The following is a 25,007-nucleotide window of genomic DNA, read 5'->3' on the forward strand; positions in this document are numbered from 1 at the left end:
GAAGGAGTGGTTTTGGGGCTCAGGCCTCACTACTGCCTTGTATCCAGGTTCCTGAGAAAGTTACTTGACTTTTAGCCTCACCAGTTTGTCTTACGTATGTGTGACAACACACACACTTTTTCAAAATTTCAAATGTGCCCACCAGCCCAAAAAGGATAGGGAACCCTGAGATTCAGCATGTATATCACTGTTTGTTGTAAATATTATAACTAAATATACAAAACAAAAAGTAGCATATAAAATAATATTTTTTAAATACCAAGCAGCAGCTACAAGACTAAAAGCATGGAGTTTTTTTTTTTTACAAAATGAAGCTTGGCCTGATGCCTGAAATTCATCAAGTTAAGAAGCAGGTAATTAGCCCTGGAGAATGTGTTCCCAAGTTGGAAATAATATATAGCCCAAGATGTCAGGTTGTGATTGGTTAAAAATAGAGCATATGCATTTGTGTTAAGGTTATTACATTCATTTTCTAGATAACATAAAAGTCATTAGGATAGAAATTACTCTGAAGGCAGCATTTCTTTAAAAAAACAGGCTTGATTGTGAGGTATCTAGAGAAATTAAGCAACTGTGATGAAATACAGAATGTCAAAACAGCTCCAGATGTAAAAATATGGAGAAATTATAGGAAGACAGAAAAATCAAAGATGGGCAGAATTAGGAAGCACAGGTGCCAATTAGGTTTGTTGAGCAAAGGACAGGCAAACCTCTACACATTCTCAGCAGTGCATGGTAACTTATAGCTGTAAAATGCAATTTTACTTCACCTTCCTTGTGATAATAGTGATTTTTGGCACTGTTGCTTCTGCAAAAGCAAAGAGCAGTTTTGCACCATGGCGTATAATCCCACCATATTCCTGAGCTGTCCCTAGAAACAACAGGAACCAATAAAACATTGTTATAGGAAACATACTGCCTTGAGGAGAGGATATTTAATAAGAAAAGCTATACATCCAGCACTGATTATGAAAGCACTTAAAGTTTCATCCATTATTTAGAGTAGAAAGAGTACAAGCGGAATGCATGTCTGCACCAAACATGTATAACAATAGGATAACAGATGTACAGCCTTGTGAACCCAACAGGTCTTCTACATGGCAGTTCTTGGTTTGACTGTAACTGATCCATGGAGCCAAATCCCTTTATTACATGGAACTCTATACACCTACTATTTTAATGATCTGGGATTAAATGGTCCAATAAATCCATTCTGCAAATGTCAGCCTTTCAATTCTGCACTCACCTAGTCAGCTGAGACAACTGCAGACATCCACATTGCCTCCATAATGTCCATCAGAAGACAAGAAAACACCATAAACATTGACTGGGTTTGCACGACATGTGGACCCATCATGGGTTGTCATGTGAAAGAAGCCATGGTGGGTTATCGTGTCATCTGAACCCGGACTGCTTCCTGCAGGGTGGCTTGCTTTTCGCTAACAAATCACCCTGACAACCCATGGCTTGTTCTAGGGGTTGTTTTACCCATGATGGATTGAGATGTAGTCTGAACATGGCAAAGCCGACCCATCGTGGGTTGCAGCAATCGGGTACAGAACTGCTCAGCAAGAGGAGCAAAACCCCTTGCCCTTCTTCTCGATCACACTCACCTGAGCTGCCTCAAACCTCCCTTGCCAATGACAGCCCCTCCAATAATGCCCAAGCGGCACCTTGGAGGAGCTGTCACTCATTCACTGCCCCATTACAAAAATCACCCCTGAAATTTGCACAAATTAGGCCATTTTCTTGAGCCCCAGGAATTTGTGCAAATATGTTCGTTAATTTTTATTTTTATTGGTCTTTCGCAGTTGTACAAGTCCACACTTAGGGCTGACAAATACAGTTAGCCTTGCCAATGCCCTTTTATGTTTCAGGTGTCAAAGGGAATGAAGTGCAGTATGAAACATACAAGGAAATTGACAAGAGACTGCATATAGTTTATTCTAACAGCTGTTGACAGTAACAGGCTGGGAAAAGGCGACAAGGTTGCCCCCTTAGCAAGGTGATCCCCAGGGTTTTAAGTGTTGAACTGACACTTGTGGGTGCCCTGCTTCCATTCCACACTTCCCTGAGTCTCCAGCAAGTCGTTTTAAGAGAGATCTAGGGTCCACTCTCTTTTCATGGTTCCCATTCGGAACAGTTACTGCAGCGATGTGGAAGTTATACACACAGCGCTCATCACGAGAAATGCATCTCCACATGTACAGCTTTCTTAGAAATCTATAGATCAAAAATACTTCCTGATGTGTAACAAATACTTAAACTAATTGTATACTTATTGAAGAGTGACATATGGTGGTTAAGATGGATGAAAAGGGAAATCCTCTCTCTTACTCCAGCATTGAAGACATGTTTTGATTTTAGTGGATTTCACAGCTCTACTAAACTCAAGGAATCAGTGAGCTTTGTATGAATGTTAAACCTTACTACAGTAAGAGTTCAAAATGTAGTAAGGGCTAGAAATGTATTCTACACATGCAACAGGAAGGATACTCCACAAAGACTGCAGCGGCCTTTTGCCACTGAATAATGGTTTTGCCTCTGTACTTGCAAGAAAAGGCAACCCCCTATTCCTTAGATACAGGAATTCCAAATGTAAGAGGAATCAAGTTAAATATCCTCCACTCGATTACATCCATCATTGCAAACTGGGATGCAAAACTTACCTGGTAAAAATCCAGGCACATCTACAAATGTTATCAGAGGGATATTGAAAGCATCACAGAAGCGAACAAAACGGGCTCCCTTCACAGAGGAGTTTATGTCCAAACAGCCTAGTTTTCAGAAGAAAGTAGACAATGCAATTACAAGACTTTCCAAGCCATTTAAAAATACTACTTTCTGGTAGTCAACGTATCAGTTATCTCTCACAAATACACGACACTAGAAGTATTTTGGATACAATGTGCCAATGATCATTCTCTCTTGGTGCCAAATACTAAAAAATATTTTTATTAAATCTTATCTTTATATTTATTGGAACATCAACACTTGCTATTATCATAGGTATCCCCTTCCTGACTACATTTTAGCTCTGTAAGTTTACATTTAATGTAACGATTCTCCAGGGAAAAAAATAAAATAAAAAGTAGTATCAATACAGCAACTAAATTACATCTCCCCCTCCAAAATGCCACTCACTACAGAAAACCCCCATAATTTACCTTCAAAGACTAAACGCTTACGTAAAAATCACATAGGAACAACTAGTTACTATTAGTGACCTCAACCACCTCTAGATATTTCAGATAAGAGGTCTTGTCTGAAGGCTTGGTCTTGGTATAATTGCCAGGCTAGTCCTAGAAATCTTTCAGTAATAATGAATTATAACATCCTCAGATGGCCATGGTTATCAGCATAAAACACGTTCTTACAGGAATTATATGTGTTTGGTCTCTGAAGGCAAACATGACCCAATGTGCTTAAACAGGAGAGAAGGAAAGCAGCTAGTGATGTATATGTGGACTTAAGGAAATGCATGGGAGATCAATGGATTCCAAACATTTATACAGAAGGCCCTGCTCCTTACATTTAACACACCACTTATTTGTATCAAGAAACAAATCTAATTTCATCAGTCTTTGGAAGCAAGCCAAGAGTACTTACAAAGCATAAACAACACAAGTATATAAAGCCATCTACACAATCGCAAAAAACAAAATTGAACCAACAACCATTTTAACGGGGGGAAACTTGAGAAAAAACTTTTGAGACTACCCTTAGCTCCTCCAACCATGAATGTATAACACATTCATAAGCACAAATGGGCATTTTCCAAGCTTATTTCTCAGCTATGCAGGTTCCCAGCACCTGCCACCTTCCTCTTACCTGATGCTACTTTGGGCTGGTTGCCAACTATTCCAACAGTTCTTCCGTTCATTCTGGCAAATCCAACAATTATGTTTCTAGCATAGGGGGGCATGATCTCAAAGAATTCTCTCTCATCAACAATCTGCATGAATTAGATTCAGAGTGATGAAATATATACTCAGTGCTATAGACATCTGCATCACATGAAGCAGATTAAACATTTAAGATGGCTGAAATAAGTTTTTTTTAATCCTTTTCAATATACTGCTCTCAGAAGTCTTGTTAGCAATGCTTTTTTCATACTGTACTAGAGCTAAAAATGTAATGGGTGCAATTTTAATATTCCTGACAGTTACTATTTGGTTTATTATTCCATAATGTATTAATCCAGCTATCTTTTTTTCATTTCACCTGTTTAAAGTACATTCTGGTCTCATCTGAGAGACTGGTTAAATCTACGGTTCTACTACATGACCACTTCCTCTGTTTTTTAAATGTCTAATTAGCAAAATTATAAAACAGCATCAGAAAAAGTGCATCCTAATATACTGCTAATAGAAGGATGGTTAGCACCTGTCAGCCAGAGCAGATATTTTTAATTTTTGCTATAATAAACGTTCCAACACACATCAAAGACATTTTGAGAGGAATTTTCTTGAATCAGAAAAATGATTTTTCTTGGGGGCGGGGGCAGGTTCAGAGAAGAAAATGAACTTCAGAAAACAAGTTTGGGTGGGATGGAGAGGGGGAAAAGGTTTTGGGAGAATCTGAGTGAACTTATCTTGGGGATCTGGAAAGGAAATGAATGGGCAGGACAATCTGGGAGAGAAAGGAATTGTACTATTTTGATACTTCTGTGGTTGTATTTTTATTTTTGGTCATTCTGTTGTTGTTGTTTGGTTTTATGATTATAAATTGCCCCAAAAGCATTTGCCTGTTGAGTGGCATACAAATCTAACAAATAAATAAATGTATCTCATTACCAAAATTCTGTAATATGCTGGTGCACAGAGCTTACCGAATGTACAATATCCACCATGTCATAAGCTTTAGTAGATTCCATCGGGACAATTGTATCCAACTCGGGAACCAACCGGTTGCTTTAAACAAATGGAATCAAAAGCATGAAACTTATACCATATCATTCATATGAGAAATTACTCCAATGAGACATGGCCATAACCTAAGACAAATCTGACTGAATTCCAGAATGTTGATTCTGCCTACCGAGGGGATGAGGGAAATAATTGGCAATATCCAATACTGCTCCTATGCTTACACTCATTCTGTTGCACCAGAGGGACCCGGTTAGCCCTGCCTAAAGTAAGCATGAAAATGAGTGGAGATGCTCTCTTCCAGACCGAGACAGGTCAGTGGAACTCCTTTCTGCGAGCTCTGCTGATGTGCCCATTCCACTTGTTTCTGGTTGCTTTAAGAACTGCTAGCTCCTATTGTACTAGTGGTGGATCCCACTGGTGTGCAGGGAGAGTAGGATGCTGCCCCATATTTATTTTATTTAATGCTCCACATTTGAAGCCCAGAAGGACCCCCAAAACTTCAGCTGGTTGTTTTCATTTTCAGACATTACTTGGAAAAGAACAGCCTCCTTCCTTCTTCCACCAGCAAAAGTAACCCAAGAGCCAACTAGTACCAGCAAGAGTGAAGAAGAAAAGAGAGAAAGGTTTGGTCCATCAGCTGAGTGCCAACATATACCATGCAGTTCCACTGCTATCAAAGGATAATTTCGGTTTTCTACTCTTCAGACTTGCAGCAGGCATTTCTTTGGAGGAGTACCTGTCCTATAACATATGAAAGGACCCCCTATAATCACAAACCTATCCAAGAACAATTAAGGGAGCAATCCTACGGCCACTAGACTCTCTCTATAGGGCAATAGGATATGCTCATTTCCGGGAACCGACCTTGGAGCCTGCGCTCTCAGTTTCCCAAAAAACTGACCGACCCCCTCATCTGCGCTGCCTCGGAGGCAGTGCAGAGAAGCCCCATCCTCCGCACTCGGAAGAGGAGTGCAGAGCGACTGAAAAGGGGTGGGCTGGGGGGCGTTCCAGGCGGGGAGAGCAGAGCTGCACGTACGACACATCCATGTGTCGTACAGCAGCTTCCTCTCCTGGTTGGCCCCCCTGCCGCTAGACAACCAAAAATGGCTGTCTAGCGAAAAATAGCAAGGCGGGAGAGGCGCGGAGGGAACAATCCCCCCGTGCCTCTCCTGCCTTGCTTTGGATAGGCAGTCGCCTCTGAAGTCAGAGGCAGCCGCCTATCTAGTTAGGATTGCGCCCTTAGTTGCCCAGAAATTTCAGCTTAAAGGGACAGGTTTCCTTCAGGGATAGAAGTCTAGGAAATTATAGCTCTGCAGAGGGTTGACCAGATGAACTCCGAGACACACTTTGATTCTATGAACATCTATTATTTGTAAATATATATATATATATATATATACCTACTTACCTAGGATCATGACATTCTCTGATAGGAGCAGGATCCTTGTTACTAAGAGGTAGGTAATTAAAAAACTCTCTGAGATTGAGCAAAGCATCTATGTCATTCTCAAAAGCACAGTGTGCAACACCTATCAGAGAACAAACAAATGAATCTGACATTGCAAAGAGTCCACTGAACTTTTAAATAGAACAAAAAAGTCATCAACCACTACAACATCATTTTAAAAGAAATCTTCATTGACCAAAGAGCTACACACAGCCAAAGCCAACTAAAATTCATTTAAGGTCTAGAAAGTGATCTATTAACAGATCTTTATAGCAAAATTCTTTATTAGACCTTCATAATAAATTATTTTTAAAGTTCTAAAACACTAGCTTTAACTGTAATGCCAGTGGATGTTATTACGATCCATCAAAAGGGTCAATATCTCGAAGAACAAGCCTAATAGTGCAATCCTATGCACATCTACTTGGAAGTAAGTCCCATGGAGTTCACTGCTACTCCCAGGTAAGTAAATATTGGATTTCAACCTAAATGTCTCACATATATTCTCTGGCAATGTGGAAAAACTTCTCCACATGTTTTATATTCTTCCATTTTCAGCTTTAATTATGCTTTGCTCATAAGAGACAAAGCAGAATGAGTTGGTCTCAATTTGCTTTTACTGTACCTATCAGTATTGAGTGGCTGGAACACATTCCCTGGAAGGAAAGGTGAGAGCATTTGGGAATTTTTTGATTAGGAAAAGATTATTCAAAGGGATGTGATAGAGACTTATAAGAACGTGAATGTAGCAGAAAGGTGCGATCACCCAATGAAAGTGATTGGTAGGATAGATAAAGAGAATAGTTTTTCACATAGAGGCCATGTTTGCACAAAACGATAAGCCAGGATTCCAGAGAATCCTGGCTTATGAACAAATGAATAGACTGCATGCAGCCCATTTATTTACACTTTGCTCCTCCCTGCTAACATGACTGCCAAACAGCAGAAAACTTAGCATGTCCAAACCAAGGATCACTCCAAAACAAGCCAGGATTTGTAAACCAAGAACAAACCCTGCTTTGCTATTCTGGCTTGTAGAATGAGCAACGAGCCAGGATTCCCAGTTTGGATAACATGCTACATTTCCAGCTTCTGGTTAATTTAGCAGTCATACTAGCAGGGAGAATCAAAGCGGGAGGGAACAGGCTGCATGTTCAAGCATGCAGCTCATCCACAGTAGGCCAGGATCCTCCAGAATCCATTCTGTGCAGATGTAGACGGTGCCTAATTTGTTTATAGAATATATTGCCACACGCAGTGATAGCCATTCACTAATGTAACTTTTTAAAAAGGACTTCACAAATTCATGGATGATATACATATCACTGGCTATTAACCATGATTTATTACTTATTCATTTTATTTCTATACCGCCCAATAGCCGAAGCTCTCTGGGTGGTTCACAAAAATTAAAACCAAAGAGCACACAATAAAACAATATAAAATATATAAAACATTAAAACCACAGTATAACAATACAACCAAAATAAAACCAGAATAAAACGTAGCAGCAATGCAGGGATTTCAAATACAGATTTAAAACAGCAAAGCTAAAAATCTAGAAAGCTAAAATGCTAAAATGCCTGGGAAAATAAAAAGGTCTTCACCTGGCGCCAGAAAGAATACAATGATAACTGAATGGAATGCCCACACACAGAGGCAATGTACCTCTAAATACTAGATGCAAGGAGAAGGACAATGGGAGTGAGCTGTTGCCTTCAAAGCCTGTTTGTGAGTTTCCCGGGGCATCTGGCTGACTGCTGTCGGAATCAGCGTTGATGGTTTAGATGGACCTTTGGTCTGATCAAACAGGTCAGTTCTTAGAGCAGCATTCCCCAACTTTGCAGCTATGGTGACCAGGAATTATGGGAATTGGGAGTTCAACACATCTGGCGGACATCAGGTTGGGGAAGCTGTCTTAGAGTATATTTCCCCCTTGATCCTTATATATACTTCCTTGCAGTTCCGATCATTCAATCTCTTATACCTCTCCTATACACATTCTCATGGCTTCTAATAGCAGTCCTCTTTCAACCTCTGCAGTACAAAGTTTCAGTTTAAAAAAAAAACAGGAATTTTTACCATATTCCAAAACTAAACTGTGGTGTTGACTGTATATGACTAGACTACAATGTACTTCATATTCTTCTCCAGTCACTGCATATGAAACTGCAAACAGGAGCAGACGTTAATTCAACAATTTTGCCATTTCTGACCTGATACTGCAGTGTGTGTCTTTGCACCCCCAAGTTGCTCCTGAGTAACATCTTCATTGGTAACTGATTTGACTACATCAGGGCCAGTTATGAATAGATAGGATGTGTCCTGAATAAACAAACAAATATATTAGACAAACTGCAAAGTATGAGGTACAAGATCCAACATTTCAAGTGTTTGCATTCTCCACTCCTTACATATTTGCAAAATAAGAAGATAGAAAAGTACACAAATTTCCAATTTATTTTGATTGGAACCAATAATGCATTTAGTTGGAATTCCCTCTAATGTAAAAGATCACGCAGCTGATACATGGGATTCCCAATGAACCATCTGCATCCCTAAATCTCTGAAACAAGAATACAAAACAAAAGTATATGTCACCCTGAATACTACTGAATGTTCCTCATTCTGACATGATCCCCTAATCTTTTAATTCAAAAAAAAGACCTCTTTACTGCTTGAAGCCAACTGCCTCACTAGCAATTTAAGATAGGGCACAACTAGAAGATGTGAAGTGTAATAGCTGACAATTATAGCTTCAAATTACAGCTGACAATTACAGCTTCAAATACCAGGACAGTGAAAACATTGTATTTTCCCTTAATTCAGGGCTTTTAAAGCAGACTCTTCTCCCTGCTGCCCCCTGCCCCATCACTGCTGAACATATCCAGGTCCTGATTGTACATAAAACCTTAACAGCACAATCCTATGCATGTTTACTCAGATGTCTCACTGGCTAGGTTCACACATAATGCCAACCCATGGCATTGGTTGCTGAATTCTAGGTTGTTGTGACGTACAAACCCAGTCACATTAACAAACCATGGTTTGTTGACCACAAATAACCCAGAAAGAGAACCTATGGTTTGTTGTTGGGTTGTGAACTCTGGGTTGTTTAAACCATGGGTTATTGTTATGTATGAACCCAGAACCATGGATTGTTCATGGGTTGTTTCATCAGGCTACAGGAGCAGAAAGCAAGAACAGTTTAAAAAAAAAAAACCTGGTTAATCTACATGCCACCACCATAGCACTGCAAAGGCATTTGGGATATGGGGAGGGAACAGGCAAAGGAGGAGGGAAACAAACAGCCCAGGGATTGAGAAAACAAACCACAGTTTGTTTAGTCATCTGCCAGACAAATCCTGGGAAGGACAACCTATCATGGGTTAACCATGGGTTAAATAAACCATGGGTTAGCATTATGTGCAACCCAGATCACTGTGCTCAACGGGGTTTGTTCCCTGGTATGCATGTTTAGGATTATAGTCAAAGACAACTTATGCTACATACTTACCTTTACCATGAATGTAAAATCTGTTAAAGCAGGGGAATAGACAGCACCCCCTGCACAAGGGCCCATGATAAGAGAAATCTGCGGTACTACCCCAGAACATAAAACATTTCTCTGCAAAACGAAACAAAATTTACTCCTTTTATACCACTTCCCAGCCGAAGCTCCCCAAACAGTTGTTATTGCAGAAAGTACCACATTCCTTAGTCTACGTTAAACTTTTAAATTAAATCATTACATATAAGATGGAGTGTGCATGTTGTAGAAATATATAAGCCTATGAAAAGAAAATTTAATCTGTTCCAGTTTTTTTGGCTGAGCCACTAATCAGGATTCCAAATTTCCATCCCCTTCACCAAATTAATCAGATTTCTTCAAAATCCCATGCATCAGAAACAGGTAAGGCAAGAAAAAAGGGGGAAAGTGCAAGACAGAGGCCTCATCAGAGAATTAAGTATCCAAGACTAGGATGCAGTTCATGCAGCAGCCTCTAAATGAAGCTCCACAGGTACCGAATCCTCTATGTGTGTGAAACAACTGATGCTTCTGACAGCTGGTACAAAGAGGTACAGACCAAGAGCCGTTTTCCAGCCCTCTTTTTGCCTCAGGGTTATGCTCCCAGCAAGGGGAAATGCTGCTGCCAACTTTCATTTACCAACTCAATAAAAATAATTCCATTTTTTGCCTGGAGAGTATGTGAGTAGTTATGGCTGCAGCAGCTCTCTGCTTGCTAGGAGCACAGCTGTAGGGCAAGGAGAGGGCTAAAATGAGATACTAAATATAAACTGTGTTATCTAGCAAAATTCAACAGATGCTACTAAAACACTCATAGGAGGTGGGAGGGGCAGCAGGATCAACAAAAGCAGCATGGTTGGGTAGGTATCAAGGTACCCTTGCAAAAGAAACAGTGGCTTGGTTTGCACGTAACAAAGCCTGAACTATGATTTAACTATGGGTTATTAACCAAGACCAACCCAGGAAGAGAACACATGGTTTGTTGTTGTGAACTCTGGGTTGTTCATAGTTAACAGCCCATTGTTAAACCATAGTGCAGGATTCGCAAATAATGACAACCCACAATTCAACCCGTACTCTGGGTTGTCGTTATGTGTGAACCAGGTCAATCTCTTAAATGAAATACTTATTTCAGGCCTTCCCTCTATGGTCACTTCCAGCAGCAACATTTAGAATCACTCTAATGGCATCTCATGAAAGGGGAAGGGGGGCGTATGCAGAAGGAGATGCGCATTCTGTCCCTGCATCAGGATAACAGTATCTCCTCACCCCAACCTTTTCATTCATTTCAGAGAACGTCTATACTGCTCTCCTTTTCTTTAAATCCCAAAGCGGTTTCCTTTGCATAAGACCTGGAAGCAGCAGGAAAGGGAGCTTCATGGCACTCATGCTTCCTCAGTCATTGCTTTTTCAGAATGCTTAAACTGGGCTATTTAGTTTTAATTACACTTCATACTTGCAGGGTCAAGGGTCACCCTGCTTACCTAACAAGCGTCTTACCAAAAAAATATCAGCATAGCCAGCGAGTGACTCTACTCCTTCTTGGATGCGCGCCCCTCCTGAGTCATTCAGTCCAATCACAGGAGCACCAACCATTGCAGCCTGATCCATGATCTGGTGAACGTAAATTCATAAGTAGACAATAATACTGCCACAGACTCAGGCTCATAGAGTAGCCCATGTGACTTACAGTAAGATTGACTGACTATCTGATCAGACATGATTTTTTTAATTTTTTATTAGAATGTGTCTAAGTCCAATCCCTGCTCCTGTTATGGCCTCTACAGATGAACTACTGGTTGGCCCACCACCAACCACCAACTACTGGTTGGCCCACCACCCTGGCCCACCTGAAAACATCATTATTATTACAACTGTATGCCCAGTTAACTCTGCTCTTTAATGTTCTTGTCAGAAGCTTTTGAGCATTGTAATCTATCTGTTACCGGGCACTTGTGTGCTGTATAACGTAGCAAATGAAAATACACTAGAAACTAATGCTGAGTCATGAATATTAGAAACCAGGCATATATTTTTTATTATTATAAGTACTTTAATACCACCCTTCATTAATATTCCCAGGGTGGTTTGCAAGAAAGAATAATCTGGCCACCATATTTTGAAGCAGCTGGAGTCTCCAAACAGTGTTCAAAGAAAGCCCCACATGCAACTCATTGCAACAGCCAAGTATGGATGTTACTAGGGCATGGGCAACTAGGGGTTCACAGCTGCTGCATCAACCTAATTCATTAATTCATTATTATAAACATTTATACTGCTCTTTATATTCCCAGGGTGTTTTACAAAGCAATTAAAATGCACATACAAGAACATAATAAACTAAAACACCACAAGATCACTAAAGCAGCATAAAACAGCTAGATAAATATTGTATCTAAACAGCTTAAGGAAAATAAAAAGGGTTTTGCCTGGCCCCAAAAAGACAATGACCAGGTTCGCATGATCTCCACAGCCACCATGACTTATTTAAGTCATGGTGGGTTGAGGCACATGCCGGTGGCCAGTTTGAATATTCTGCCCCCAGAGGTGGGTTGCCATGGTTTGTCATGCTGGCCAAACCCAGGTGGCAGAGACTGTTTGAGGATTAAACAACACTCAGTTAACCCTACTGCAGACCATGGATTATTTGAGGGTTGTTTAAGTCTCAAACAATCCCTGCTGCCCAGCTTTAGGCAACACGAAAAACCAGGGGAACCCCCCGCCAGAGGTTGAATATGCAAAATGGCCACCAGCATGCACCAAAGCCCACTGTGGCTTAAATAACATGGTGGGCTGCAGTGACTGTGTGAACTGGCCCAACGAGGTAAGCGCCAGGCACACCTCTCTGGGGAGAGCATTCCACAATTGGGGTGTCATCAATTTTTAACAATTAGTTGACTATCATCTGGAAAGTATTCATTACTTGTTATTAATTAATATAGTGTATTAATTACTCGTTATTTTCACATCAAAATTTGACATTTTTACTATAGGACATGTTTTAGCTAACACAACTCATTTATATCACCACTTATCTGGTGCTGTTGTGACCTTAAATGTAGCGGTGAATGCATTAAATGTCAAGTGTTTTATCCTATCAACCTCTTGGCTTTTGCAACAACAAATAGACATAAAATCATTATGAATTAAGGGTGTTATGTTTGGGGAGAGCGAATTCAGTGGCCATGGGGTTGGATAAGCAATAGAGTACATATCTAGCGACATGAGAAGGTTATCAATGATTAGAGCTGAAAGGGCTCCCATGAGTTGAATAAGATAAAATTCATTTGAGATTATTGAGAGAACCATTTTTGAAAATGTATCTGTACTGTTAAAAAAAGAAGTGTGTCTTAAGTCTTAAGGCAGCCTTCCCCAACCTGGCAGCCTCCAGATGTTCTGCATTACAACACCCAGCATTCCCGGCCATTGGCTATGCTGGCTGGGGCTAATGGGACTTGACGTTCAAAACCTCTGGAGGATGCCAGTTTGGGAAAGACTAGCTTAAGAAGTACTGAGTAGGGGATGAGATGGAAGGAATTTCCATGCAGCAAGAACCAGGATGTACCTCTGAACTATATGACAAACCCTCAGTCCTAGTATTCTGCAGGCTGCCTGCACTGACAGTTTTGTAATGATTATCTTCTACAATGCTTACCTTGCAGATCTTCTGAGCATGAGCTCCAGATAAACTGCCTCCAAACACAGTGAAGTCCTAAAGAAGTAACATGTTGTAAGACTGAATTAAAAAATCACCTCCTGTCCCTCAGCTTGGAGGGAAACGGACTTTTTGCTCTCCGTCTCATTTATTATTTAGACTGCCCAAAAACAGACTTTGCCCTTAAGGCTAGGAAAATGATTCACTCCTGTACGGGCAGAGCCATCCATGCATGCATGGGGTTCAACAGAGCCTTGTTCAACTGTGTCCCCCAATCCCAACCTGCCACACACAGAGATATGTACACCTGTGTGTATACACACAGGTGTACATGCATGCCTGTGCACGCTATCCCCATTGACCCCTCTCTTTTGCCAAATGCAAGTTACTCGAGCACAAAAAAAACAGGGGGGAGTAGAAGATGTGTGCCAATCTCTTCTACATGGAGATCGATCATAACCTACAATAATATAAAACAGCCCTACAGGTGATTAGGGTTCTCCGGAAGACATGAGAGCAGGAGCAGTACTTTTGATGCCAGAAATGGAGATGCCCAAACCAAAGAAACTAAGAAAAACAACAGTAAAGAGTTCAGCAACATTCTTCTTCTTCCCCTCATTTGCAGTTACAGCAAATACAACTATTTCTGATGACACGTATGAAGAGCACTTCAATTCATATAGACATTAATTCAAAATCAGATAGCTGTGTTGGCCTGTGCTAGAGCAGAATTTAATATTAGTAAAATAATATGCTTTATTATTTATGTATTTCTTTTCAAGAAGTTTATCCCACCTTTCTACACAAAGGTACCCAAAGCAGATAACGACATAATAAAATGATTTAAGGCAACACAATTATTACAATCAAGAGTTGGATCCAGATTTAGTCATACTTGGAATAAACCCATGAAATCTATGGGACCTAGGTTAGTCATGACTAACTTGTCCCATGGATTTCAATGGGTCTATTCTAAGTGTGATTAAATCTGGATCCAACTCCATATAATTATAAGTTAAAATAACAGCAAATATCAAGATCAGGAACAGCAGCAATCAAACCATTTAAAAAGCAGAAAAAACACCAGAAAACGCTAATTGAAAGAAGTGGGCCTTCACTGTTTGTTGAAAGGCAAAAAGCTCTAGGATCAAGCAGACTTCAGTAGGGCATTTAACCGCTTTGGAACCAATACAGAAAATGTCCTGTCCCTCATGACTCCCCACCATATTTCAAACAGTGGGGAAATATGGTGCAGTGTTTCAGTGGATGATCTTAAGGGCCAGGCAGAGTCATACGGGTGGAGATAATCCTCAAGAACCAATAAGCATTCACAATGCAATATGCATATTTTTGAGTTACACAGAACTGTTCCTTAGGCTGGATGTAGAGACAAGGCAACTGAAGCAATTTTAACTTTTATTTTAAAGAATCAAGTAGTTAATCCAACTTGTATTCAGTCTATACATGTAGCCATAATGCCTGCCTGTGTAGCTTAGACACCATCAATCCTAAATTTTCCCTTATATTTTTACAGTATTATCTTGGAAGTACAGCTGCTCCACACCACTGTCTATAACTTGCCTTACAGAGCAATTCTGAACACGGTTACTCAGAAGTAAGTCCTGTTGAGTTCTACTCCCAAGAAAGTATGCATAGGATTGCAGAATTAATCTTTCAGCAGAACAGCTCACAGAGTCTCCAAAAACAGGCAGGATCTCACAGATGTCAGCACAAAACTCTTAGCACCAAAATCAATCTACACGTAGGACTAGCTCAATATTCACCACTCATCACTTAGCCAAACTCACCCTAAAGTTTCAGTCTACCCAAGTCTGAAATATTTTTCACTCATATCTGAAAAACCAGTGAGCTACCTAGGTATAAAAACAAGAACTAGGATTTATTTAACAGGGAAGGGAAAAGAGGAAGAAGCAAAGCACACATTCAAGTGAATAAACTATTTAAAGTAAGTCTCTAAACAATAAAATAAAATGGAGAGAAGGGAGCCCAATAATAGGTACCCTAAAAGTAGGTTATTTCTTAAAATAAAACCTGTCTCTAGCCGTGTAGTCCAGGTCTCAGAAGTAATTGTAGGCCTCAGTTACCAACAATTGGTTGTCATGCATCTACTGACTGGTAACTGGGGGAAAAGCAGAATGCTGCTGCTGCTGCCTTTCCTCAGCCTTTTCCTCCTATTTTCCAGTCCCTTCAGAATCTCCCAACAGTGGCTTCATTAGGGTCAAAAAAGGTTGAGATGCTGCCATTGCACCAGAGAGCTGTGCTCACTCTCCATTCTATTCCCCCTCGCATCCGGTGAATGTGACTCAGTCAAACTCCATAAGCTAGAATGGGGAGAAAAGTCACTCTTTTTTCAAAACCTACAAATACCGTATACGTCTTCTGGGGCAAAGCATATACTGTACCTTCTCGCTTACCAAACAGTAGCAAACAGTTTTTCCACAAGACACTGTATGAATGGAGAAATGTTATTACAAAATGAACTCCATGCAAGTCTATAGGGGAAAAAACAACACCTGGTGGGCACTTGTCAAATTTTAAACCCCTATAAGCCATTTCTTGTCCTTTCTACCTCAAAATCAGCACAGACCATCTGCAAACCCCTCTCCTACACTACCAAGTTTCAGATCAGTCTGTTGAGCCACTTCCTCAATATAAGCCTTAGAAGCTACTGTCCCCTATTTCGGATTATAATGGCCAAATGCAATTCAGCCAACTAACCCTTAATGTAGGACCAGTACAGAGGCCCTATAATAAATGCACTGTAAACTAAAAACAAATTTAAAGAGATGAAAGTGTTCGTGAGGCATCAAAAGAAATATTCACAGTTTTAAAGACAAAAAGTAATACCTGACTGAAGACATAAGCCAGTCTCCCATTAATTCTACCCTGGCCAGTTACCACACTATCTCCAGGGTACTGCAAAAGAGAACAAAGAATGTACAATTCAGAACACCAACATGCCTGAATAATGAAATCAAATTCTTATAAACGACCAAAGCAAGTATTTGCTCACCTTGAAACTCAGACTGGTTCTCTAGGGCAAAATACATCTTTCAAGTATATTTAGCCTGGATACAACAATTGTATTATCATGTACCTTGCAGATTATCTAGTCACAAAAAATAAGAGATCATCTATGGCAGGGGTGGGCAGCTTTGGGAGATGAGGGGCCATTTTCGCCCACCACGGAAACAAAAAACTGAGCACCAGTGGCTCACAATTAGCTTGCAAAGATGGTAATTTTGGCCCTTTTGGTGCTCCATAGATGCTCCAGACACCATTTTGTTTGCAAAAAAACTGTGTGTGTGTTTTTAATTGTGGAGGAGCCATACTGGGGACTGTGGGGATGCATGCAGCACCCCTGATCTGTGGCATGGGGGAAATACATACTTCCAAAAAGTGTCCTTTAACTTTGAGTACTTCGTACAGAATAATTTGGCATGAGTAAGTGGAGGTAGATCCAAGTGTAGAAGAGATGAGAATGGCCCACTCTGTAAGAGCAGTCCAGCAGCCACCCTAGACTCAGGCAGTGAGATCAGCCAGATATTTCCCAATGACAACTAGTCCAGGATTGTAAGCAAAATAAAGATCAAGCAGGTACCTTGTTTTTCTCAGCCTCCATTCCAAAATCTGCACATCTGTGTTCCACAAACATGTCATATTCCACAAAACTGTCAGGATCCAATAAGAGAAGAATACGCTCCCTAGCTGTCAGCTTTCCCTGAAGAGCAGGAAATAGTTATTGACAAGGTATGGTTTTGAGATCATTATAGTATGCCAGAGCTAAGCATCATTAGAAATACACAAAGGGACAACTACCAATTTAATATTTTATTCACACACCAATCAATTTGCTCTCCACAAAGCACCTCCCTCAAACTCAATAGCGTAACTAATTCCTTAATACTTTCACTAGCTTGCCCTACCTTTGTGTAAAAAAAAGAAGTTCTCTTATGTAATGATCATGCAGCCAGAGATTTGATTTCTTCTGGTACATTCTCCCTTTTTAAACAAGCAATGGAGAGCTATATAATATACATGGAGGAAGAAAGTAAGTGACCCATAATGAAGCTTAGTAGAGGAAGGGCCAGCAAGAAGAAAAAAAAACCCACTATCTCCACAGCAATATGAATACATTTCTAGCTGCATTGGCACTGGTCTGAGAAAGAAGAAAGAATCTTCACTGATAGGTCAGAAATTATATTCACAATGTAACATTCTGACTGCAGCTATTCTATTCATAGTTATAGCAGAACTTATAAATATGATATGATAGCTAGAGCAAGTGAAATAAAACATTCTTTCCATTGATTCAAGCACTGAAAATGTACTATAAGCAAGTATTCAAAGAGAGTTGTAAGCACTGTGTAAATAACAAGCAAAAGGTGTAGCAAAAGAAGCAATGACCTAACAAAAATTATATGCCTGTGATTACCTTTCATTAGAGAAAATGTACTGTGCTTTTCAGGGTTAAGTATTGTCATAAAACATCTTTGGGGGTTTCCCATTTTATCCTCACAACAGGCTTGTGAGGTAGGTTACATTGAGAAAAAAATGACTGAACCTTCAGGCTACTTAGTGAGCTTCATGGCTGAGTCAGGATTTGAACCCAGGTCTTGCTGGTCCAACACTTTAGCCACTATGCCTCACTGGCTCTGATTTGTTACCACCACCACCAGAACAAATAAAGGGCTGGATGCACCGGATCTCGTCTGATCTCAGAAGCTAAGCAGGGTCAGCCCTGGTTAATACTTGGATGGCAGACCGCCTGGGAATCAGGCTTTCTGCACTGAGCAGGGGGTTGGACTTGATGGTCTTGTAGGCCCCTTCCAACAGTATGATTCTGTGATCAGCCACGTTTTCACTTTTAGTTAGTACTAGTTCTGATGTATTTTTGGTAGGAAAATAAAATAGTACAAGAGCACATGTCTGAGACTCAGGGAAGGTAGATTAATTCCCACTGCTATTGCAAGTTCCATGAGATCTCAGGCCATTATTGTCTGTCCACAACAGCTTTGTATTTACTACAAAGGGTGCTTTTAACATGGGCCGATTCTAATTATCTTTAGCATTTTAGGTGCAGCCACAGGATACAGTCGGATAAACTATGCTCTGTTCCTCAGCAGAGTTAATATAAAAACTGCCTTGTCAGATCACATCAAGGTCCAACCATGGGTTAGGGTGTAATCCTATGCATGTTTAGGCAGAAAAAAGGTCTACAACTCTCAGCATTCCCCAGCCAGCCATGGGGAGTTTTTTTCTGTCTAAACATGCATAGGATTGTGCCCTAAGGCTTGCGGTTGTTAGGGCCATGTGCATTAACAGCCACAAGACTTGAATGTGCTTCTCCTCTTGCACTCTGCAATCAGATTTTCATTGCTGTTAGTAACGAACTGTAGTTCGCCATTGTGTCCAAACTCTCAAACCTGGAGGCACTTGGTCTGCTGCTGCCTATGACCAGAAGCACTGGGCTGCAGCAAGCAAGGGGATGAAAAAGCACCTAACGCTAAACCGTGATTTAGCTTTACATCCAAACATGGCCTTCCATCTCAAATAGTGGCCAGCTGGATGCCTCTCGACAGCCAGCAGCAGAGCATAATGGTGATAGCCATGCAATTGTCTGTCCCCAGCATCTGCCAATCAAAAGAATATGGCCTCTGAACAAGATCCCATTTAGCAATCATGGCTAAATAACCATTGACATACATATCCTCAATTAATGCATAAAAGTTTTGTAAGCCATCGAATTCATTGCGGCACTGAATTCCATAATTTCATTATGTGTTGTATAAAGAAATACTTTATTTTCTTTGTACTTCCAGCATTACATCTTGCCAATTCCAGGTTAAAATCATGTGTATGAGAAAAAAGCCCCATTAAATGGATGCAGACATTGCTGTATTATATGGGAATGGAGCTTTGAGAAGAATATGCTTCTGATTCAGATTTGACCTTGCACTCTCACGTCACATGCTAGGTGTCTGTGGCCATTTTATTGCTGCTTTACCTTTCTGAAAACGAGTAAGAAAATCTGGAGGTCTGAATGAAGCTTCAGGAATGCACCAATGTCATTTTAAAAATATGTGAGAAAGGGCATTAACGGCGACTTCTCAGGACCCCTTCCTGACGTTGCATATCAGAACTGGTTTCCAGTCGCAGCGATGCAGCACATGAACTTGATCTCAGTCTGCCTCCTGACCTCACCCCTGTGGGCTTAATTAAACAGACCAGCCTTACCCAGCCTGGTGCCTTTCAGATGTGTTGGGCTGCTGGCTGGGAAAGATGGGAGTTGCAATCCAGCACACCCGGGAGGCACCACGTTGGGGAAGGTTGAAGCAGACACTAAATCAGGGCTAAGCTCACAATCCCGGAATACTGATGGCCAATTTTTTTTTAGAAGTACGTGGCTGCTAGCAAGAGTTTCTCTCGAGTAGACATGCCCAGCGTTGTACTGCAAACATTTCAAATACAGACCTATTACGAGGTGCTATTAAGTTAAACGGACCACTAAGTAGCACTCCGGGTAGGAATGTGGGACCTGCACGGTGGACTGCTCGGGAGCAGCCAGCTGCCATGCAACGGGGTTCCCTCGCCCGCTTTGGCGGAAAGAGGCTCGCTCCCTCGCCCGCCCGCCCGCCCGCTCGCTCACCCACCCGCCGGTGCTGCGCGTCTATGCGGGCCTGGCCACCCCCGAGCAGCGCCGCCCGACGCTTCCCTTCGATGCGCTCGGGGACCGTAGGCGCGCGGGGCCGGGCGCTGCTCTCGCTGAACGGGCGGAAAAGCCTCGGCGGAGCCCTCGAGAGCCGCGAAAGAGCAAGCCGTAGGGTAGCCATGCTGGCTGCGCGGTGCAGACGCATGCGCGCGGGTTCGCCAGCCCCGCGGCGGCCTTCTTCTCTCCGCCCAGTCGCCCTCGCAGGGGCAGGACCAGGGCTCGCTCAGCCCGGGCGCCGGGTCTCACGCTGGGGCTGGCCGCCGAGGAGGCGTCGCCGGAGCGAGCTCTGCCGCGGGCAGTGTTCTTCACCGCCTCCAGAATCGGACCCTCAGCGCCTGTCCAGCCTTCTTAACATAAAATAATACAGTTCCCCTCTGGGATTTTAATACGGTGGTGCGTGTGTTTTTTTCTTCAACGCAGCCCTATGCGTATCTACTTAAAACTAAGTTCCATTGAATTTAATGGGACTTACTCCCAAGCGTAAAGGATTGCAGCCGTACTGGGCCTTGTGCGCAGACCAGACCTGTCCACCCATGCAGGCATTTGGAAAGAGTGCAAGGTCTACTCGCGAGGAGCGGGAGCAGGGACGAGCTTCTCGGCGTCTCCGTTGTCCTCCGCGTGTGCGGAGAGATACAGGAGGCTCTCTGCTACAAGCGACAGGCCCTCTCCTTTAGAGAGAGGGACACGGGGAGTGCAACCCTATTAATTCTGCTCTATCTCGCATTAGTTTTTTGATCCCATCAACCATGGTATCCTCCTGGATCAGCTCTGTGAGTTAGGCATTGGAGGCACTGTGTTACAGTGGTTCTGGTCATACCTGCAGGGTCAATTTCAGTAAGTAACATTGGGCGTCTATTCCTCGGCCTCTTGCCAATTGAGCTATGCGGTTCCGCTGGGTACCATCTTGTCCATCTTATCTATATGAAGCCGCTGGGAGTGGGCATTAGGGGATTTGGAGCAAAGTGCCATCAGTATGCTGATGACACACAGCTCTATCTCCCTGTGACATCTGAATCAGGTGAAGCTATGCAAGTCCTGGATCAGTGCCTAGACTCAGTGATGGGCTGGATGAGGGCCAATAAACAAAAGCTGAATCTTGGCAAGACAGAAGGCCTGTGAGTGAGTGGTTCCCAAGTCCAGAAGATAAGAGTTTAAATTAATGTTAATTGTTTTTATTGTTAGCTGCCTTGGAAGCTTCTGCTGATCAGCAGGACAAAATGTCAATTTTTCCAAAGTGCAGAGAATATATTCTCAGATTGCTGTAATTTTGGAAGATTAGATATTAATCCAGTGTGGGGTTCCTTCAAAAACAGCATATGAAGCAAAAACACATATGAAGGGACTTTGATGTCAAATCACTGTATACTATAAGAAAGAAGGGGGAAAGAGTTTTACATTTTGTATGTTAAAGGTTTTATATTGTGTTTTATCATCTTGTGAACTGCCCAGAGAGCATTGGCTATCGGGTCCGACAGAAACTGAATGAATGACAGAAGATAGAAAGAAAGTGTGGTGAGCCAGTGTGGTGTAGTGGCTAGAGTGTAGGACTGGGAGATCTGGGTTCTAGTCCCCACTCAGCCATGAAAGCTCACTGGGTGACTTTAGGCCAGTCACAGACTCTCAGCCCAACCTACCTCACAGGGTTGTTGTTGTGAGAATAAAATGGAGAGGAGGAGGATTATGTATGCTACCTTAGGTTCCTTAGGGAGGAAAAAAGGGGGATATAAACGTAATTAATTAATTAATAAAATAAGAAAGGAAGATAATAGTTTGTAGATAACAAAGAGAGCCAGATCTGTTTCAGTTGCTGAATGGCTACTAATCCTGATGTCTCTGTGTGACCTCCAGTATCAGAGGCAGTAAGCCTATTTACACCAGTTGCTGAGGAACGTGGGCAGGAGGGTGCTGTTGCATTCATGTCCTGCTTGTGGGTTTCCCATCAACAGCTGGTTGGCCACTGTGCAAACAGAATGCTGGACTAGATGGACCCTTGGTCTGATCAAGCAGGGCTCTTCTTATGTTCTAGTTCATAGAATCATAGAATAGTAGGGTTCTAATGGTAGGAAGGGGCCTACAGGCCATCGAGTCCAACCCCCTGCTCAATGCAGGAATCCAAGACAGAGCATCTCTGACAGATGGCTGTCCAGCCTCATCTTAAATGCCTCCAGTGTGGGAGAGCCCACCACCTCCCTAGGTAATTGGTTCCATTGTCGTATTGCTCTAACAGGAAGTTTTTCCTGATGTTCAGCTGGAATCTGGCTTCCTGTAACTTGAGCCCATTATTCCGTGTCCTGCGCTCTGGGATGATCGAGACGAGATCCTGGCCTTCCTGACGCCATCCCTGCAATTCTGTGCTACCTGCCTGTACTCTTCCTTTGTTACTTGGCCTTCTTTCCACTTCCTATATGTGTCCTTTTTTGTTTTCAGGTCATCTCTAAGCTTTTTGTGAAGCCACATTGGCTTCTTCTGTTGTCTTCCACCTTTTCTTCTTGTTGGAATTGTTTGTAATTGTGCCTTGAGAATTTCCTTTTTTAAAAGCTCCCACCCATCTTGGACTCCTTTTCTCGTTAGAGTCGCTTGCCATGGGACCTTACTGATCATTGTTCTGAGTTTATTAAAATCAGCTTTCCTAAAATCCAGAGTACGTGTTTGACTACACTCAGCTTTTGCTTCCCTTAGAACCAAGAACTCAAGTACAACATGGTCACTTTCCCCCAGAGTTCCTGTAACTGCTACTTTATCCACTAAGTCATCTCTGTTGGTTAGGATCAAGTCAAGGATAGCCGATCCTCTAGTTCCTTCCTCTACTTTCTATAGGAGGAAGTTATCCGCCACACAAGTCAGGAATTTCCTAGAGGGGCCATGTTTTGCAGAATTTGTCTCCCAACGAATATCGGGGAAATTGAAGTCCCCCATTACTACTACATCATGCTTCCTTAAAACATTGGCTATTTGCTTTTCAAAAGTTTCATCCTCGTCTTCTCTTTGATTGGGTGGTCGGTAGTAGACTCCGACCACCAGGTTCCTTTTATTCTTTGCTCCATTTATTTTGATCCAGATGCTCTCGATGGGGCTACCAAGCTCATCGTCCTGTAGCAGAGATGTATTTTTGTGTGCAGAGATTTCATCGTCCTGTAGCAGAGATGTATTTTTGTGTGCAGATTTCTGTGCAGAGATGTATTTTTCACATACATATCAACCCCACCTCCTTTACTGTTCATCCTGTTCTTTTTGAACAAGTTATATCCTTCAGCTGCTGTATTCCAGTCATGAGAGTCACCCCACCAAGTCTCAGTTATACCTATCAAGTCATAATTTCCCTCCTGTATTAAGAGTTCAAGTTCGTTCTGTTTGTTTCCCATGCTCTGGGCATTAATATACAGACATCGAAGACCATGTGCGAAGACCATGTAGGAAGAAAGCCATGTAGTCTGGCTTTCTTCCTACATGTGTGAAGACTATTATTGGGCACTATTAGAGCTGTTCTCTCCATTGCAGTGCATGGGCCTATGTCCATTGTTACCCCCAACATTACATCTCCCTTCCCCGTAGGATTCAGTTTAAAGCCCTCCTGCTGAAGTTCTTCATGCTGTGGCCAAACACATTCTTCCCATCCTTTGTGAGGTTGGCAACCCGTCCCTTGCCAACAGCCCATCTTCCAGGAAGTATAGCCCGTGGTCCCAGAATCCAAATCTCTCTCGTCAGCACCACCTTCATAGCCAGTCATTCACCCGGAGTATTTTTCGTTCCCTTTCTACCCCTCTTCTAACTACTGGAAGGATGGATGAGAATACTATCTGGGCCCCAAAGTTCTTGAGTTTCCTTCCCAAAGCTTCAAAGTCTGACGTGATTTCTTCGTAGCTCCGCTTGGCGGTATCATTTGTTCCCACATGGATGAGAAGAAAGGGATACCTGTCAGTGGGCTTTATGAGTGCAGGCAACCTTTCAGTCATGTCTCTAATCCATCCTCCCGGGAGACAACATATCTGGCAAGTCCATGGGTTTTCACAACATACTTGGGTCTCGATCCCACGCAGCAAGGAGTCTCCCACTACCACCACTCTTCTCTTCTTGTTGTAGGCCTGGGTTTCATCGCCTCTGTTTGACTGACCTTCAGCCTCTTGCTCACTCTCATGTAGGTTCCCCTGTGATTCTTCCTCTTCAGGCTGTCCTCCAGTCTCATCCTCAAGTACCTGGAATTGGTTCCACAGCTCCACTGCTTCCACTGGTGCAGAGTGGCATCTAGTTCTTCTCCTAACTGTCACCCTTTTCCAAGGAGTATCCTCTACTCCATTACTCTTCTCTTCAGCATTTCCCACTTCTGCCTCATCTTGCTGTTGCTCTTCAAGCTTCTGGTCTTCCCTTTGCTGCTGTACTTCCCCCATTCTGTCCAAGAACTCTTCATGTTCTCTTATTCCCCGGAGGGTCGACAGTTGCCGCTCCAGTCCACTTACTTTTTCTTCCAGCAGCGTGATCAGCTTGCACTTGTTGCAGGTGTAGGCCATGTTGTTCTCAGGCAAGAAAACAAACATGGCACACACCTTGCAGGTCACCACCACTGGAGAGTCTTGTCCTTCCATAGCCCCTTTTCCCTTTTTGTGTCTAGCTTGGTGATTGTTCTAGACTAGCCTGTGCTTGCTCCTCTACTCACTAGAGGTTAAAAGCAGAGTCCCACTGGTGTGGAAGTGTGTGTTACAAGACAAATAAATGGGAAAAAAGTTTGTTAAAAAAGAAAAAAATATATTAGGGGCCTCCCCCTTGACTTCCCCTGC

General features: G+C 42.2%; 1 protein-coding gene across 4 annotated transcripts in view; it reads right to left on the reverse strand.

Moving 5' to 3' along the window:
* The window catches only part of PCCB (propionyl-CoA carboxylase subunit beta), a 47,890-nt gene that overhangs the window by 11,996 nt on the left and 10,887 nt on the right, over positions 1 to 25,007 (reverse strand). The window contains exons 1-12 of one of the 4 annotated variants that reach the window (XM_084846853.1): positions 20,177 to 20,370; positions 17,125 to 17,244; positions 16,371 to 16,439; positions 13,503 to 13,559; positions 11,348 to 11,461; positions 9,836 to 9,946; positions 8,535 to 8,643; positions 6,280 to 6,400; positions 4,832 to 4,913; positions 3,832 to 3,955; positions 2,670 to 2,777; positions 771 to 871 (exon numbers count right to left, since the gene is read on the reverse strand). In XM_084846853.1, the coding sequence (XP_084702979.1) occupies positions 771 to 871; positions 2,670 to 2,777; positions 3,832 to 3,955; positions 4,832 to 4,913; positions 6,280 to 6,400; positions 8,535 to 8,643; positions 9,836 to 9,946; positions 11,348 to 11,461; positions 13,503 to 13,559; positions 16,371 to 16,439; positions 17,125 to 17,244; positions 20,177 to 20,356 (1,296 nt within the window). In that variant the 5' untranslated portion in view covers positions 20,357 to 20,370. Of the gene's footprint in view, positions 1 to 770; positions 872 to 2,669; positions 2,778 to 3,831; positions 3,956 to 4,831; positions 4,914 to 6,279; positions 6,401 to 8,534; positions 8,644 to 9,835; positions 9,947 to 11,347; positions 11,462 to 13,502; positions 13,560 to 16,370; positions 16,440 to 17,124; positions 17,245 to 20,176; positions 20,371 to 25,007 lie in introns of those variants that run through there. The other 3 variants (XM_084846854.1, XM_084846855.1, XM_084846856.1) reach the window with 3 other exon arrangements.

Source organism: Heloderma suspectum, chromosome 3 (genome assembly GCF_057233095.1).
Source record: "Heloderma suspectum isolate Gila_16-S chromosome 3, 16-S_ref, whole genome shotgun sequence".
Taxonomy (NCBI): domain Eukaryota; kingdom Metazoa; phylum Chordata; class Lepidosauria; order Squamata; family Helodermatidae; genus Heloderma; species Heloderma suspectum.